This window comes from Jaculus jaculus, chromosome 1 (genome assembly GCF_020740685.1).
Source record: "Jaculus jaculus isolate mJacJac1 chromosome 1, mJacJac1.mat.Y.cur, whole genome shotgun sequence".
In the NCBI taxonomy this organism is placed as follows: Eukaryota; Metazoa; Chordata; class Mammalia; order Rodentia; family Dipodidae; genus Jaculus; species Jaculus jaculus.
Window position 1 is genome coordinate 116,556,160 of NC_059102.1, and position 16,002 is coordinate 116,572,161.

Below are 16,002 nucleotides of genomic sequence, written 5' to 3' on the forward strand. Positions count from 1 at the left end.
AAGGGGGCACACACATCTGGAGTTCATTTGCACTGGCTAGAGGTCCCTGGCGCATCTATTCTCTCTACCTGCCTATTTCTGTATCTTTCTCTGTCTCAAATAAAAATAAAATTTTTTACATATATAAATTTATATATATATATATATATATATATATATATATATATATATATTTTTTTTTTTAACAAAGCTAATCAGTTTGTAGTCGCGTACCTTTGGCTTAAACTACTATTCATTGTCCAGACCATAATGCTGTGTGAAGGTTTATATCCATGATCCCGTGAACTTTATAGTCAGTCTCCATGTTTTCTGTGCCTCTCACTGGCAGCAAGGTTGACTTGTGGTTCCTGTTTTCTTTTTCTCTATTAATAATGTCCTGGTGTTACTGAAGTAGAGAGACTGAGAAGATTGATGATGCTGTTTACCTGTCCTCAGTTTAGAATGCTTCATTCTTCATTTCTTTTTTTTTAACCCAATATATGATGAAAATAGTGCAGACATTCACTTTGTTTGGGGATCAAATCATTCTGAATTCATTCAGTCATATCTTAGAAGAATGTAAGCAAATTTTTATTTGAGAGAGAGAGAGAGAGAATGAGCATATTAGGGCCTCTTCTAGCCACTGCAAATGAACCCCAAATGCATGTGCCACCTTGTGCTTCTGGCTTACATGGGACCTGAAGAATCAAACCTGGGTCCTTAGGCTTCATAGGCAAGTGCCTTAACCACTATGCTATCTTCCCACCCCTTTTCATGTTTTATGTTAAAACTATGGCTGGAAAATACCAGAATGTTTTCAAATTAAAGCAAACATACACATACTTGAACACTTGATGGCGCCAAATCTTCTTGAATAGAAAACCACTGGCAAACTAGCAATGACCCAATCTCATAAACCTGTAAAGATAATTTCATACCTACAAAAGTTGCAAGTACAACACAAATAACACTCTTTCTTTCTGGCCCATTGGGAGTAAACTGTAGCCTCAAGCAATGTGATGTTTTCTAAAAGCCAGAACATTTCTCTCTGTCTAAATACAAAAAGTATTTCTGCTGAATTTCCTTCCAAACTGGATGTCGTGGTACATGTCTGTAATCTTAGCATTCAGGAAGCCGGGGATTGAGGCTTGATGCAAATTTAAGGTCATCCATGGTTATATAGCAAGACTGTTTCAAAGAAACCCCAGCAAAATGTATATAACAAGACTGTTTGGATATAATACAATAAATCTCCAAGTTTTGCTCGTTGTCCTGAATTCAGTTCAGAATCACATATGATTTTCCGTTGTCTGTAGTCTGCAGTCTAGGACAGTTTCTCAGTCTTTCTCGGTTTCATGACTTTCATACTTGTGAAGCTTATGGGACAGATAGTTTATGAGATGGATTAAGACAAAGCATTTTGAGAAGGAATAATGCAAAAGTGACATTATGTTTTCTTGTTATATCCCATAAGATGCTACCTGCTTTGATTTCTCCCATTACTACTTGTTTGCTGTAGGACTTTTCCTGGAGAGCTGTGAACAAATGTGTCTATTCACCCGAGAGAGGGCACCAGTAATAGAGCAAAACAACCCGTTGCATTCAGGTCAGGTTTAGTGAAGCAGTGAGTTTACTGGAGTCACACACAGGAGTATAAACGAGGTGAGGAACATGAGCATGAGTGACTCAAAGGCATCTACATCACCACAAGCCCACCCTTGCATGGGTGAGGACCCAGAAAACCTGTGTCCCTGAAGCACCCATACATCCTTCAAGCATCTCCACCAATTGGAGAGTCCCCTCCCTATCAAGTGCTTACTGCTTTTATAACTTTCAGGAGGGATTTTATGATTCTTGTAACTTTTAAGAGCTTCCTGGGCCTTGTAAGTTTCATTTATGTTCTGAGTCATATTTGCTTGCCTTCTCCTTGTGTGAGGGATTGTTTCAGTTTGGAGGAAATAGCTGTGCCAACTGTTAGTGTTCACATAATTTATGCAAAGCACTATATGCTGGCTTCACTTTCATGGAGTTTCCAGTGGAACTAGTATTAGTGTGATGTTATCTCATCAAATCTGTCATATAAATAAGGAAGTTATGGGGCTGGAGGAATGGCTTAGTGGTTAAGGCATTTAGGCAAAGCCAAAGGACCTCTGCGCAATTGCCTGGACCCCTGTTAGTCAGATGCACAAGGGGGTGCACACATCTGGAGTTCATTTGCAGTGGCTGTAGGCCCTGGTTACCCATTCTCTCACTCTCCCACTTTCTCTGTCAAATAAATAAGTAAATAAAAATAAAATATTTGTCAAGAAATTTATGGTTTCCTATTTAAATCTAATGAATTATAGTCCATTATTGGCATCATTCTTATTTTGTTTATTTATTTTTGTTTGTTTTGTTTTTTCAAGGTAGGATCTTGCTAAAATCCTGAAATCCACCTGGTAGTCTCAGGGTGGCCTCAAACTCAAAGTGATCCTCCTACCTCTGCCTCCCGAGTGCTGGGATTAAAGGCGTGCACCACCACACCCAGCTGTCATCATTTATTTTGATCCTCAGATTGTTCCATTTTTGGCCAGTGGAAAACTTCACAATGGCTTTTGTAGCTTCTGGCTTGTCTCCATCATTTTATGAGTACCTGCTTTTTAGTATAATACAATTCACTAGGTTCATCTTATGGTTTACCTGCCTCAACCTTAGCATCAGCCATGTTCCAAGTCTTGATTCCTTTATTTTTATTTTTATTGTGTGCATGTGTATATATATGCATGTTCATGCAGGTGGTGTGTGCGGTGCATATGCATGTGAATACCAGAGGACCACCACAGGTGTCATCCACTTTTTCTGAATCAGGGCCTTCACTGTCCTGAAACTCAGTTAATTAAGATGGACTGCTCTGGGATTACAAGTGCATTCATTCTACCACTCCTGGCTCTTTTAAAGTAGGTTCTGGAGATTTGAATTTAGGTTCTCAGTTTTGCAAGGCAAGCACTTTACAGACAGTTATCTCCCTAACTACTGGTTTCTTTTATAGGCCAAATCTAGATTCTAGATGTGCCTACTGATATTCATGTTTACTTTACACAGGCCCTCTCAGTTGACAGTGGTATGATTCGTATGTCTGTGTATATTTTATTTATGTATCTCTGTGTTGGAATCTGTGACTTCACATAATCCAGTCCAATTAAGTTACAAGTTAATTATTTATCTTTAAATATTTATATTTATTTATTTGAGAGACAGACAGACAGACAATGAGTATGGGTCTGCCAGGGCCTTCTGCTGCTACAAATAAACTCCAGACACATTTGCCCCTTTCTGAATCTAGTTTTGTGTGGGTACTGGGGAATCAAACCTAAGCCATCATGCTTTCAGGCTTTGTAAGCAAGTACCTTTAACCTTAAGCTGAGCCATCTCTCCAGCCCAATCTCCAATTTTTATTTATCTTATTTATGAGAGAGAGAGAGAGAGAGAATGGGCACACCAGGGCCTTCAGTCTCTGCAAACAAACTCCAGATGTATGTACCACCTCGTGCATCTGGCTTACTTGAGTCCTGGGGAATCAAACCTGGGTTCTTTGGCTTTGTAGGCAGGTGCCTTAACAGCTAAGCTATCTCTCCAGCCCCCAAACTCCAATTTTAAGTGACAGTTCAGTTCCATATTTGTAACTCTCTTATTACTGACACACCTGCTCCTATGGTCATCATCCTTAATATATTTGGTTACCCATCTCTCAACACATGCCCCTGCTATTGTGGATGTTCTTATCCTCAGCATTGCTAGCCCATGTTGGGCTACATCATATGTGGACACCCATCCTACCCTGCTCAGGCTATGCCTCCCACATATAGCTGCTTTTCTATAGGGATGGTCTACTTATCCTACTAGGCTCTGGCATTTCATTAAGCCAGGACACACGTGTGTATAGAAACCTCATTTGCTCTGTCCTACCTTATGGCTTTTGTATTGAGTAGTTCAGGAAGGGAGGAGAAAAGGCTATTGTTGTTTGCTTTTAGTTAATTTCCAAATCAAGAAGTTCAGAGCTAGAACATTGTGCATTTTTCTGAACCTTATTTTGTTTCAGAGAAAATCACAAAATAATTAGCTCAGCCTATTGAGTTTCAGTGAAAAACTAGAAGAGAATATGGAAATATTTGGACAGCTAACCAAGGAGTATCTTTTCTTTTCCCAAATTTTGCCCAAGATTTTGGGAAAAATTTGGAACCTAGTTTTTTCCTCTGAAAAATGAATGGTTAATTTCTATCATCTGATTATTCTTTGATACTTTGGCTCAAGGTTTGTACTTTTGGATTATAGGATTCTTCTTGAGTTTTGTATACTTATTCATTGACTAAATAGAGAAAATTTAAATAAACAATATTTAGATGATAAAATTTGTATTTAACTGCTGAGCCATTTCTCCAGCCCTAGATTGTAAAATTTGTTTTTGTTTTTTTTTAAGGTATAGTAATCCCAAGATTCATACAAGATATTTTAATGTAAAAAAGTTATATACACTATAATTTCTAAAGTTCATAATGCATGTACAAGACATATATGTGTATACCTATACAGTTTAACATATATAAAAGTCAGTTCAAAGAAATTTAGTTTCTGAGAATATCATAATAGGAAATATATCTCATGAAGTATGTTCTATGATATAGGAGCACATACTTCTAGGGAACAGCCCCAGCAAGATATGACATCAAACATGAAATTTTTTAGTACAAAGGTTTTATATCTATTACTTAATTTGATCTTTTCAGTCATCCAGGGTCATAAAGCAAATTTGCTATAACAAAAAAAATTGATGCTTTAAGATTCCACTTATATTGGCAGCCATTATTGTGTGAGCATCCTACTTCTATAAACTTATTGCTCTAAACATTCTCTGCTGTGACTAGCATGTGACTAGCATCTCATTCCAGTTATAGGTTCTAAAAGAAGTCATGGCTCTGAGGAAAGGGATGTTGTTATTTAGAGGGGTACTGTGGCTGGGCATAGTGGTGCACACCTTTAGTCCCTGCACTTGGGGCAGAGGTAGGAGGATCACTTTGAGTTCAAGGCCAGCCTGGGACTACAGAGTGAGTTCCAGGTCAGCCTGAGCTAGAGTAAAATCCCACCTCAAATAAATTAATAAGAAAATCCTGTGTAACTTGTTGATTCTGTAAGTGACAACTTATCTGAGAGAAACTTACTTTCTTCAAAGGATCATTTTTTTCCCCTCAAAATCTCTGTAGTGGTTCTGATTCTTATCATTCCTATGATGTATATCTAAGAGCTATATTCTCTCCTGCTATATTGCTTTAAAAAAATCACAAGTTTTTTTTTTAGGGTACATTTGTTCATTCACCTGTATTTGTTGCCCCCCTGTTACATGCTAGGCATCATTCTAAAGCTATAGATATAGTGATGGAGAAAAGCAGTATCTATTCTTAAAAATATAGATTTGTAGTCTAGTAACAAAGTCAACAATGGCAATTCATAATATAGATTTAATGGGTAGCCATGTCAGCTCACTGAGGAACATTTTCATTACTTGGTAATGTGTATTTAGTACCATACATAGTTCTTTGCTCTATAAGTGTTAAGTAGGAACACTGGAAAAAATAAATACCTGATGTATTATCCTGGGAAAAATCAGGGAATATTTTTCCAAGACTAGAGCTGAGCCCTGAAGAATTTATTTTTCAGGGCATATCAAACATACACACACACACATATGCATGCAAAAATAGGAAAGTTTCAGTAAATTTGTGGAGTTACATTTTATTGCTCTAATGTGATAATGTAAGAAGGTGGTAGATACCAGGCTAAACTAGTAGTTCTGGAACAGAGCACTGTGTCCTTGTCTGCTCGGCCAAGTTGCTTAGATTTTACTTAAAAGATAGTAAAGCATCAATGAATTTATATTATTTTCTTCACTTCCAGAATAAAAATGAGAATATTAGAAAAGCAAGATGACTAAGCAAAAGATATTTGTACAAGTGTTTGCAAGACATTTTCTCCTTAAATCTACATAGCAGTCCTGCAAAGAATAAGTATTATACATACGATACAAATGAAATTGTTGGATATAAAGACCTGTTCCTTCCTTCTCTTAATTCATTTAACAAATATTGACACACTATTCCAGGGACTAGCGATAGGTACTAGATAAAATAAGCACCCTTTCCTCGGAGCATTTATTTTTCTACATTATGCCAGGCTTATAAGTGATGTATAATGTGACTCAAAATCCCTCATCTTTCTACTTTTATTACCCAATCAATGTATGAGACATAAATATCATTTAATTTCATTTTTCAGTCATGCTTCTAATTCTATAACTAACCTCCTTTTTCCTCAAACTTCCCAGCCTGCTAAATTATGATGCCAAGGAAAAAGCTGACACTGGTTTAAATCATATCTTTTGTAAATCCGAGTTCCATTTCCTCCTCTTAAGCTGTTTTCTCCTAAAATCTACTCCAAATATTTCAATGTGTGACTAAGAAGTAGATATAAACTTTGGTGTTTATAATAGTGAAAGGCTACAACATTATCATGTTTAATTTGTGCTTGCAGAAATGTTTCTAGTAGAGTAGAAATTGTTATCATAGCTGGCTGTTTATTAAATCTGCAGCAGTACCTGGATGATAACACTGTGGAAGCTATGGCCTTCCGGAAGAGTGCCAAGGAATTGCTGCAACTAGCAGCCAAAACATTAAAGAAATTGGGAATACGATTCTGGCTAAGCAGTGGAACTTGTCTAGGTAAAGTTTCAGTTGCTATACTTGTATATTGTCATTTTATTATTTATTTATTATTGTTACTTTTGGAATGAACACTTGAGAAGTGAAAACATTAGTGGGTTTTGGATTGTAATACTTATATTTGAACATAATAACAATGAATAAAACAAGAGTATGTTGAATCCTTTAAAGAAAGTAGTTGCAGAAATATAGAACAGACTCTCAGGAAGTGTGTATAAATTTTATATCAGGGCTGGAGAGATGGCTCAGCAATTAAGGCACTCGCCTGCAAAGCTAAAGGACCCAGTTTGATTCCCCAGGACCCACATAAGCCAAATGCAAAGGTGGCACATGCATCTGAAGTTCATTTGTAGTGGCTGGAGGCCTTGGCATGTCCATTCTCTCTGTCTCTCTTCCTCTCTCTCTTTTCCTGCCTATTTCTGTATCTCTCAAATAAATAAATTTTTTTAAAAAAATTTATATCAGAACATGTTGACTACTGTTGATTCTTGTGTAATCCTTAAATTGGCATTTTGTTATTTTTATCCCAAGGATTATTATTGTTTTTTTTTTTCTAAAAAAAAAAAAAAAACTATATTCTTTTATATTGCACTAAAATTTTCCGGTTAGAGGAAGACTGGAAAGAATGCTGTTGGGTCTTCCACAGACCTTTTCCAGGCCATGGATAGTATCACTTACTGACTATCACTAGTCATTTGAGATGAAGAAAGACAGACTTCTTTCATTGACTTTAGCATGTAAGAATATAATATTAAGCAAGTAACTATTAGAATCTGCAAAACATTTCTGAATCTCCAGCCATTAAATCAAACTTAGTTGGAATTTAGAATTATGTAGAATCTTAAATTTTGTTCTTTTGTAGTCTTTCTCAGTAGTTATTATAGTTGATTACATTTGTTTCTTGAATATGACTATATTTGTGGAAAAGTCAATTCAGGTTAATTCAGTTCTTATGAATTACCAGGGAAATTTGAGAATGAAAGGAAATGCCATAAATAATTATGTTGCTATAATCACTATAAATTGGGATTTATGGTTATCCATATGTATTGAACTATGTGAAAGATTACAGTGGTAATCACTAGAGTAGGCCAACAAAGGAGTAGTTGTCACACATTATGTGATAATTGCTTTAAGATTTAACTTTGTAGAAACAGGTTGTTTTATAGCCTGTGTAATCAAAAATAGTCATTTGTCATGATTTGTCTTGAGCTTTTGAACTCTGGTTTACATTAGTCCAAAGGATTTCTAAAATCAGAGTTGTATTAGATGATAATGTCTTAAATGATATTTAAGACACCTTCCCTTTAGTAGTTTATAATTACTTAATTGATTTCTTCTAGGATTCCAAATACTCTTGCCCACTAGCAATACCTATTAGGATAATTGTAGGCACTTTTAAAGTCATTAGGATGGAAAGGTTAGTAATATAATAAGGAAGACTCAGGAGTCATTAATACTAGCGCATCAATTTTATTTTTTTAGAACAATATTATAGCACCTAATCGAGAAGGAGATACTTAACAAACACTGAGAAATATTTGTTAGATTATCTTGAAAAAAAACACACCTTAATCTAATCTTTTTATGTAATTCATCAGATATGAACTGTTCAGAGCTGTTAAAATTTTACAAATTATTGGCTCAGGAAGTTGTACTGATTAAGTAAGAAGATTAAATATCCTTAGCACATCTTAAAGGCAGACTCTGTCAGTAAATGTTAATGACTAAACACTCTGAACAGCAACTCTTTAAATTGATGACCCATTTAACACATTATTAAGGCTAATTATTTATTCAGAAATTAAAATATATTGTGAAAGCTTTTGAGGAAGGTAAGTGCTCAAGGAAGGGGGGTATGAGAAGGTAAAGAAGAAGAGAAGGGAAGTAGAGGGGAGGGAAGGGAGTAGAGGGGAGGGAAGGGAAGTAGAGGGGAGGGAAGGGAAGTAGAGGGGAGGGAAGAAAGGGGAGGGGAGGGATAAAGATTCTTTAAGAGGTACTACTATCCCAGCTCATCTAGTTGGGGTGTCATTTTTTAAAAATAATTTGGTAAAGCACCATAAATCTTATCCTGTGAAATGATATCTATTATTACAAAGATCATCTAGCTATAATGACTCATTTTTCAATTTTTTCCATGTATAAATTTTAAAAGAAATTTATGCCTTTTTTTTTAGGATGGTATCGGCAGTGCAGTATTATTCCTTATAGCAAAGATGTTGACCTAGGAATTTTTATACAAGATTACAAGTCTGATATTATTTTAGCATTTCAGGATGCAGGACTTCCACTCAAACACAAGTTTGGGAAGGTCAGTAACAATCATCTTAATTCCTTAAGTATCATGTCTCAGTTGTAAAGTTTATACTAAAACAACTCAGACATAGCTAAGAATCTGGTAGCCGGGTATGGTGATGCATGCCTTTAATCCCAGCACTTGAGAGGCAGAGGTAGGAGGATTGCCATGAGTTTGAGGCAAGCTTGAGACTACATAGTAAATCCCAGGTCAGCCTGAGCTAGAGCAAGACCCTACATCAAAAAAAACAAACAAATGGGCTGGAGAGATGGCTTAGTGGTTAAGCACTTGCCTGTGAAGCCTAAGGACCCTGGTTCAAGGCTCGATTCCCCAGGACCCACATTAGCCATATGCACAAGGGGGCACACGCAACTGGAATTTGTTTGCAGTGGCTGGAGGCCTTGGCGTGCCCATTCTCTCCTTCCCTCTCTCTCTCTCTCTCTCTCTCCCCCTCTCTCTCTCTCTCTCTCTCTCTCTCTCTCTCTCTCTCTCTCTCTCTCTCTCCCTCCCTCTTTCTCTGTCTGTCACTCTCAAATAAATAAATAAAAATAAACCAAAAAATTTTTAAAAAAAGAATCTGGCATTCATAATTTTATCACTCAATAATGACCAGAATGGGTTCAGGAGATGGTTGTTACCCTTGGGAGTTCTTCACTAATTATAAAGAGTTAGTTAGAAAATCTGGTTTTAATTGATAATAAGGAATGAAGGATCCAGATTCATGTAAATGAACATTTTGGCATTACATATAAGGCAATAATGTGATATAAAATTAATATAAAAAGTAAGAACCCATCTTACTTAGCTGAAGTTACATTGTTTCCCATGAGTCATTTCTCTGTTCATTTAGAGATTAATGTCACAGTTAACCACACAGACATTCAGTTGATTGCTAAGGGGTAGAAACGTAGAACCATGGTAAAGAAGTGTTTTGGTTTCTTGTTTATCTCACGTGTCCAGTTAAAATAGTTTCCTCGGGGCTAACCAGGAGTAGGTCATAGTGTCCAAGATGAAATTTTACTTCAGACAATTTGATTTCTCTTTCCTAAGCCCATGATCTTTTATAGTCATCTTACTCTTAATTTTCATGCTTCTACCAAGGTATTACCATTCTACAGAGCAAGTAGAAATTGTTTAGTCCCTGGAAAATTATTTCTCGTGTCAGAAATAATCATTGTAGTTTACTAAAAGAAAGTTTAATAAATAAATAAAGTTTTCCTGAGGTCAAGCAGTAGAGCTTTAGTTATTCAGCCAACATTTGCTAAACATTTTCTGTTATATGATATAAAATATGTGCTGTGTGTGAACAGTACCATATTACTTATTTATTAAATAATTGTGATGAACTACCTCTGACCTGATAGTTAACCTTGGTTATTAAACAGAATGATTTTTGCTTCCTTTCCTTCAGTAGACAGGGAGTCAAACAGAATATGGAGTCGAATAGAATATCTCTGTTCTTGAAGTCATTTACTCTTGAATTATAATCAGTTGTAAGAAACATTATTTTATCTACATTTAAGAAAAACTGAGTGATGGTATACTACTAATGTCTCCTACTTTCAGAAACACTCCAACTCAAAATAACATGCATCTTAGACTTTATATTTTATATAGATCAAACAGACATATTTTTCTTTCTTTTTTAAAAAAAGTTTTAAAAGCTTATTTGCATTGTTTCAGTCAGTTACTATTTCATCTTCCTCCTAGGTGGAAGATAGCTTGGAACTATCCTTCCAGGGAAAAGATGATGTAAAGCTTGACATTTTTTTCTTCTATGAAGAGACTGACCACATGTGGAATGGAGGCACTCAGGCCAAAACAGGAAAAAAGTTTAAGTATGAATCAGATAAGTACTTATTAAAAGAGCTATCAAAATAAGTGCAGAAGGCAGAAAGGGGCTGAAGAGATGGCTTCGAAGTCAAGACGTTTGTCTGTGAAGCCTAAAGACCAAGGTTTGATTCCCTAGTACCCACATAAGCCAGATGCACAAGGTGACACATGTGTCTGGAGTTTACTTGCATTGGCTTAAGGCCCTGGCATGCCCCTTCTTTCTCTCTCTCTCTCTCTCTCTCTCTCTCTCTCTCTCTCTCTCTCTCTCTCTCTCTCAAATACAATATTTTTAAAAAAAGAAAGCAAAAATAAGGAAATAAGTGACAGGTGAAAAACTGCCCATCAAAACTCCATTAGTTTACTCTGAGTCAATTTGTGCCAATGAAGTGAGTAGTGCCTTTGAGGACAGTCTGTATGTAGGAAGTTACTTAGGCTAGTCAGTTGAAGAAGTCAAAATCAAAGTCCGTAAGTCATCAGAGAGAAATATCAAAACAACACAAAAATCAAGCCACAGCCTAAATGAAAATCACTGTTTGTCAAAGCCGTGATGGCTTGATAGTTCTGTGGGAGTGGGTAAGAGTTGGTAAGTAGAAGATAGTCAAAGTGAAGGTAAGTTTAAATAAACAAACTGGAATTGAGTAGAGTTGGTGTAATGAGTGTTGGACAAGCTTCCGAATATGCCTTTCATATAGATGGAGAGCTGTTCCTTAAAGATGACGCATTGAGTTTAATAAGCTAGTGCCTTAAGTTCTAAGCCATCCCTAGCTCTTTTTTTATTGACAGTTTTCATTACATACAAATTACAAAATATGTAATTTGATTGTAATTCCCTCCCCCTTCCACCAAACATACTCTTTCCAACTAGTCCTTCTGCTATTTTTAAATCTTTTTAAAATATTTTTTTGGCCCTCCTCCATCATCCATGTCAAAGTGTTGATGGGCTCAATATTGTGCAGGTCTTATAGAAGTAGCAAAGTGACTATGGGGTTATGAATGCAACAGTCATGTCAAGTCTTCAGGACAGTGCCCCAAAACACTCCTCCCATCCTTTCTTTCTACACCCTCTTCTGCAGAGTTCCTTGAGCCTTGGAGGGCATGATAGAGATGTCTCATTTAGAAATACGAACTCAATAAGATCATTTATTCTCAGCACTTGGACAAGCTGTGAGTCTGTCAGTATCCACCATCTGTAAAAAGAAGCTTCTCTGACCCAAGTCCACCTTGTGTTTTGAGATAGGGTCTTTCTCTGAACCTGGAGCTCACTGATTCAGCTAGCCTGTCTAGCCAGCAACTCTCAGAGATCATCTTATTTCTCCCTTCTCAGCACCAGAATTACAGGCTCACTTTGTTAGTCCCAGCTTTTCTGTGGTCTGGGGATCAGAACTTGGGTGCTCATGTTTGTATAGCAAGCATCTTACAGCTGATCCATCTTTCCTGCCTGACATTTAGCTGCAGTTTACTTATTCACAATGTGATATAAATGTCCAATTTAATGTGTAACAGGAACTACTTTTTTAAACTATAAGATACCACAACATAAAAATTAAGGCCATAGAGCTAAGTTTTCAAATCCCAGCTCTACATTTTGCCAGCTATATTAACTTCAACAAGTTATTTAACCTGTCTACACAAGGTTTCTCAACTGCAAAATGGAAACAATAATAATTTAGAGTTAGTACATAGAAAGGGTTTTTTTTTCTTTTTTAAAAAAATTATTTTGTTTATCTTTTTATTAGAGAAAGGGTCGGGGAGGGAGAGGGAATGGGCATACCTGGGCCTCTACTCATGCAAATGAACTCCAGAAATGAACTTGTGCCACCTTGTGTATCTGGCTTACATGGGACCTGGAGAATCGAACCTGGGTCCTCAGCTTTGCAGGCAAGTGCCTTAACCACTAAGCAATCTCTCCAGCCCAGAAAGGGTTTTGAAGAATGTCAGGATGTCCAAGTGCTATTCACTCACTAGTGTAATTAATATCACTAGCACTAAAGGAAATGAGGCCCCCTTTTCCATTCTGTTTGGCTTTCCTGCTTTCTGGGTGCTCTTCAGGTACTGGTCCTCCCTGTGCGCTGCTTCACCATGCCTCAGAAAATTGAGGAAATCAAGGACTTCCTGCTCATGGCCAGGCGTAAGAATGGCTAGTTTGTCAAGATCAAGGAGAACAAGGACAATGTGCAGTTCAAAGTGCACTGCAGCAGATACCTGTACACCTTGGTCATCACAGACAAGGAGAAAGCAAAGAAACTAAAGTAGTCCCTGCCCCCTGGTCTGGCAGTGAAGGAGCTGAAATGAAGTAAATACCACCATTCTGAATGTATTAAAATCTTGAAGTCTCAAAAAAAAAAAAAAAAAAAGAAACTACTCCTTTAGTCTTAAGAGAAGTCTGCAGATTAGAGATGTAATTAGCTCAACATGGAGTTGCTATAAATGTTCTTAAAGAACAAATATGACACCTCTGTTTTTAACTTTACTTCTAAAAAGTGAACATTTCTTTCATTGACATAATGTGAGAGCCACAAACCTTAAATGAAGTATTCATTTCCAGCCACTACATTTCTGTATAGAGCAAGCTTCCTGATTCTGTTTCAACTGCTCTTTCTAGTTGCAGTGTTTGGGAAGTGTGAAGTGTTCTGATGATTTAACAAGAAAAATGAGCAGCTACAGAGCTGTCTGGACAGATGGTGTGTGTCCCGGATTTTCTGTCATGTTACTGTGACCTTAAAAGGCAGAGAAAGAACAGGAGATGCTGTGTGGAGTAGTTTCTTTGGAAGATTCCCCCAGCCATATGCCATTTTCATTCTTTTTAGCACTATTTAAAGAAGCGTGGTATTTTTAACACTACATTCCAGGGTGAGGAGAAATCCCAAACTTATAAAACTAGCTAAGGTTTAAAAAAAAAAAAAAAAAACTTTTACAATACTTTTTTTTATTCATCTGTAATTCATGCAGCAGAAACTGTAAAACTATAGAATGATTCCCATTTTTTACAAAGGAAATAAATAAATAAATAAAGGGAAAACAAAGATTCTTCTTTTTCTAAACTTTACTCTGCATGCCTAATAAATGATGTCTTTGGCCTCAATATTTAATGAGAATTTAATATTAACATAAGTAATTAAGATATGATTACCAGAGTATCTACTCACTGTTTTGAAGTCCAAAGACTCATCTAAGATTTGGGATTGTCTCCTAAGTATGAGCCCTGTAAAATCAGAACACAGGTTACATACTTCCAACACATAATGGCACAGAGTCAACATTGGATTCACTGCTGAATTTTACCAGACCTTTAAGGAAGAGCTAACAGCATTGCTTCTTAAGCTTTTCCAGGAAATAGAAAAAGAAGGAATTCTACCAAACTCCTTCTATGAGGCCAGCATCACCCTGATACCAAAACCAGGCAAAGATAGAACAAAAAAGGAAAATTACAGACCAATCTCCCTCATGAACACAGACGCAAAAATTCTCAACAAAATATTGGCAAACAGAATACAAGAGTATATCAAAAGGATCATTCACCCTGACCAAGTAGGCTTTATCCCAGAGATACAGGGATGATTCAATATACGCAAATCTATAAATGTAATACATTATATAAATGAGTTGAAGGACAAAAATCACATGATCATCTCTTTGGACGCAGAGAAAGCATTTGACAAAATCCAACATCCCTTCATGATAAAAGTCCTACATAGACAGGGAATAGAAGGAACATATCTCATTATAATAAAAGCTATTTATGACAAGCCTATAGCCAACATATTACTAAATGGGGGAAAACTGGAAGCTTTTCCACTAAAATCAGGAACAAGACAAGGGTGTCCACTGTCCCCACTTTTATTTAACATAGTTTTGGAACTCTTAGACATAGCAGTAAGCCAAGAGACACATATAAAAGGGATACAAATTGGAAAGGAAGAGATCAAGTTATCATTATTTGCAGATGACATGATTCTATACATAAAGGACCCTAAAGACTCTACTAGCAAACTGTTACAGCTGATAAAAACCTACAGCCATGTAGCAGAATACAAAATAAATACACAGAAATCAGTAGCCTTCATATATGCTAACAACAAACACACAGAGGATGAAATCAGAGAATCACTCCCATTCACAATTACATCAAAATAAATAAATAAATAAAGTACCTTGGAATAAACCTAACCAAGGGAGTAAAGAGTCTCTACAGTGAGAACTTTAAAACACTCATGCGAGAAATTGCAGAAGACACTAGAAAGTGGAGAAACATACCCTGTTCCTGGATTGGAAGAATCAATATTGTGAAAATGGCAATCTTACCAAAAGCAATCTACACATTTAATGCAATCCCTATCAAAATTCCAAAGGCATTCTTCATGGAAATCGAAAAAGCAATCCAAAAATTCATTTGGAATCATAAAAAACCTCGAATATCTAAAATAATGCTGAGCAACAAAAATAAGGCTGGTGATATCACCATACCTGATTTTAACCTATACTACAGAGCCATAGTAACAAAAACAGCGTGGTACTGGCACAAAAACAGACATGTAGATCAGTGGAACAGAATAGAGGACCCAGATGTAAGCCCAGGTAGCTATAGCCACCTGATATTCAATAAAAATGCCAAAAATACTCATTGGAGAAAAGACAGCCTCTTTAGCAAATGATGTTGGGAAAACGATATATATCTGCAGAAGGATGAAAATAGATTCTTCTCTCTCACCATGCACAAGAATTAAGTCCAAATGGATTAAAGACCTTAACATCAGACCTGGAACTCTGAAACTGCTAGAGGAAAAAGTAGGGGAAACCCTTCAGCATATTAGTCTTGGCAAAGACTTTCTGAATATAAGCCAGTTGCTCAGGCAATAAAACCACAGATTAACCACTGGGACCTCATGAAATTACAAAGATTTTACACTGCAAAGGACACAGTGAAAAAAGCAGAGGCAACCTACAGAATGGGAAAAAATCTTTGTCAGCTATATATCTGATAGAGGATTAATATCTAGGATATACAAAGAACTCAAAAAGTTAAATAATAAGGAATCAAACAAGCCAATCAAAAAGTGGGCTTTGGAGCTAAATAGAGCATTCTCAAAGGAAGAAATATGAATAGCATATAAACATCTAAAAAAATGTTCTATGTCACTAGTTATC

General features: G+C 36.4%; 1 protein-coding gene and 1 pseudogene across 6 annotated transcripts in view; both read left to right on the plus strand.

The window, feature by feature from the left end:
• The window catches only part of Fktn (fukutin), a 65,567-nt gene that overhangs the window by 21,648 nt on the left and 27,917 nt on the right, over window positions 1–16,002 (plus strand). For all 6 annotated transcript variants that reach the window (XM_045150293.1, XM_045150300.1, XM_045150290.1 and 3 more), the window contains 3 exons: window positions 6,599–6,728; window positions 8,906–9,039; window positions 10,735–10,862. In XM_045150293.1, the coding sequence (XP_045006228.1) occupies window positions 6,599–6,728; window positions 8,906–9,039; window positions 10,735–10,862 (392 nt within the window). The remainder of the gene's footprint in view (window positions 1–6,598; window positions 6,729–8,905; window positions 9,040–10,734; window positions 10,863–16,002) is intronic.
• Window positions 12,937–13,157, plus strand: LOC101612063 (annotated as a pseudogene).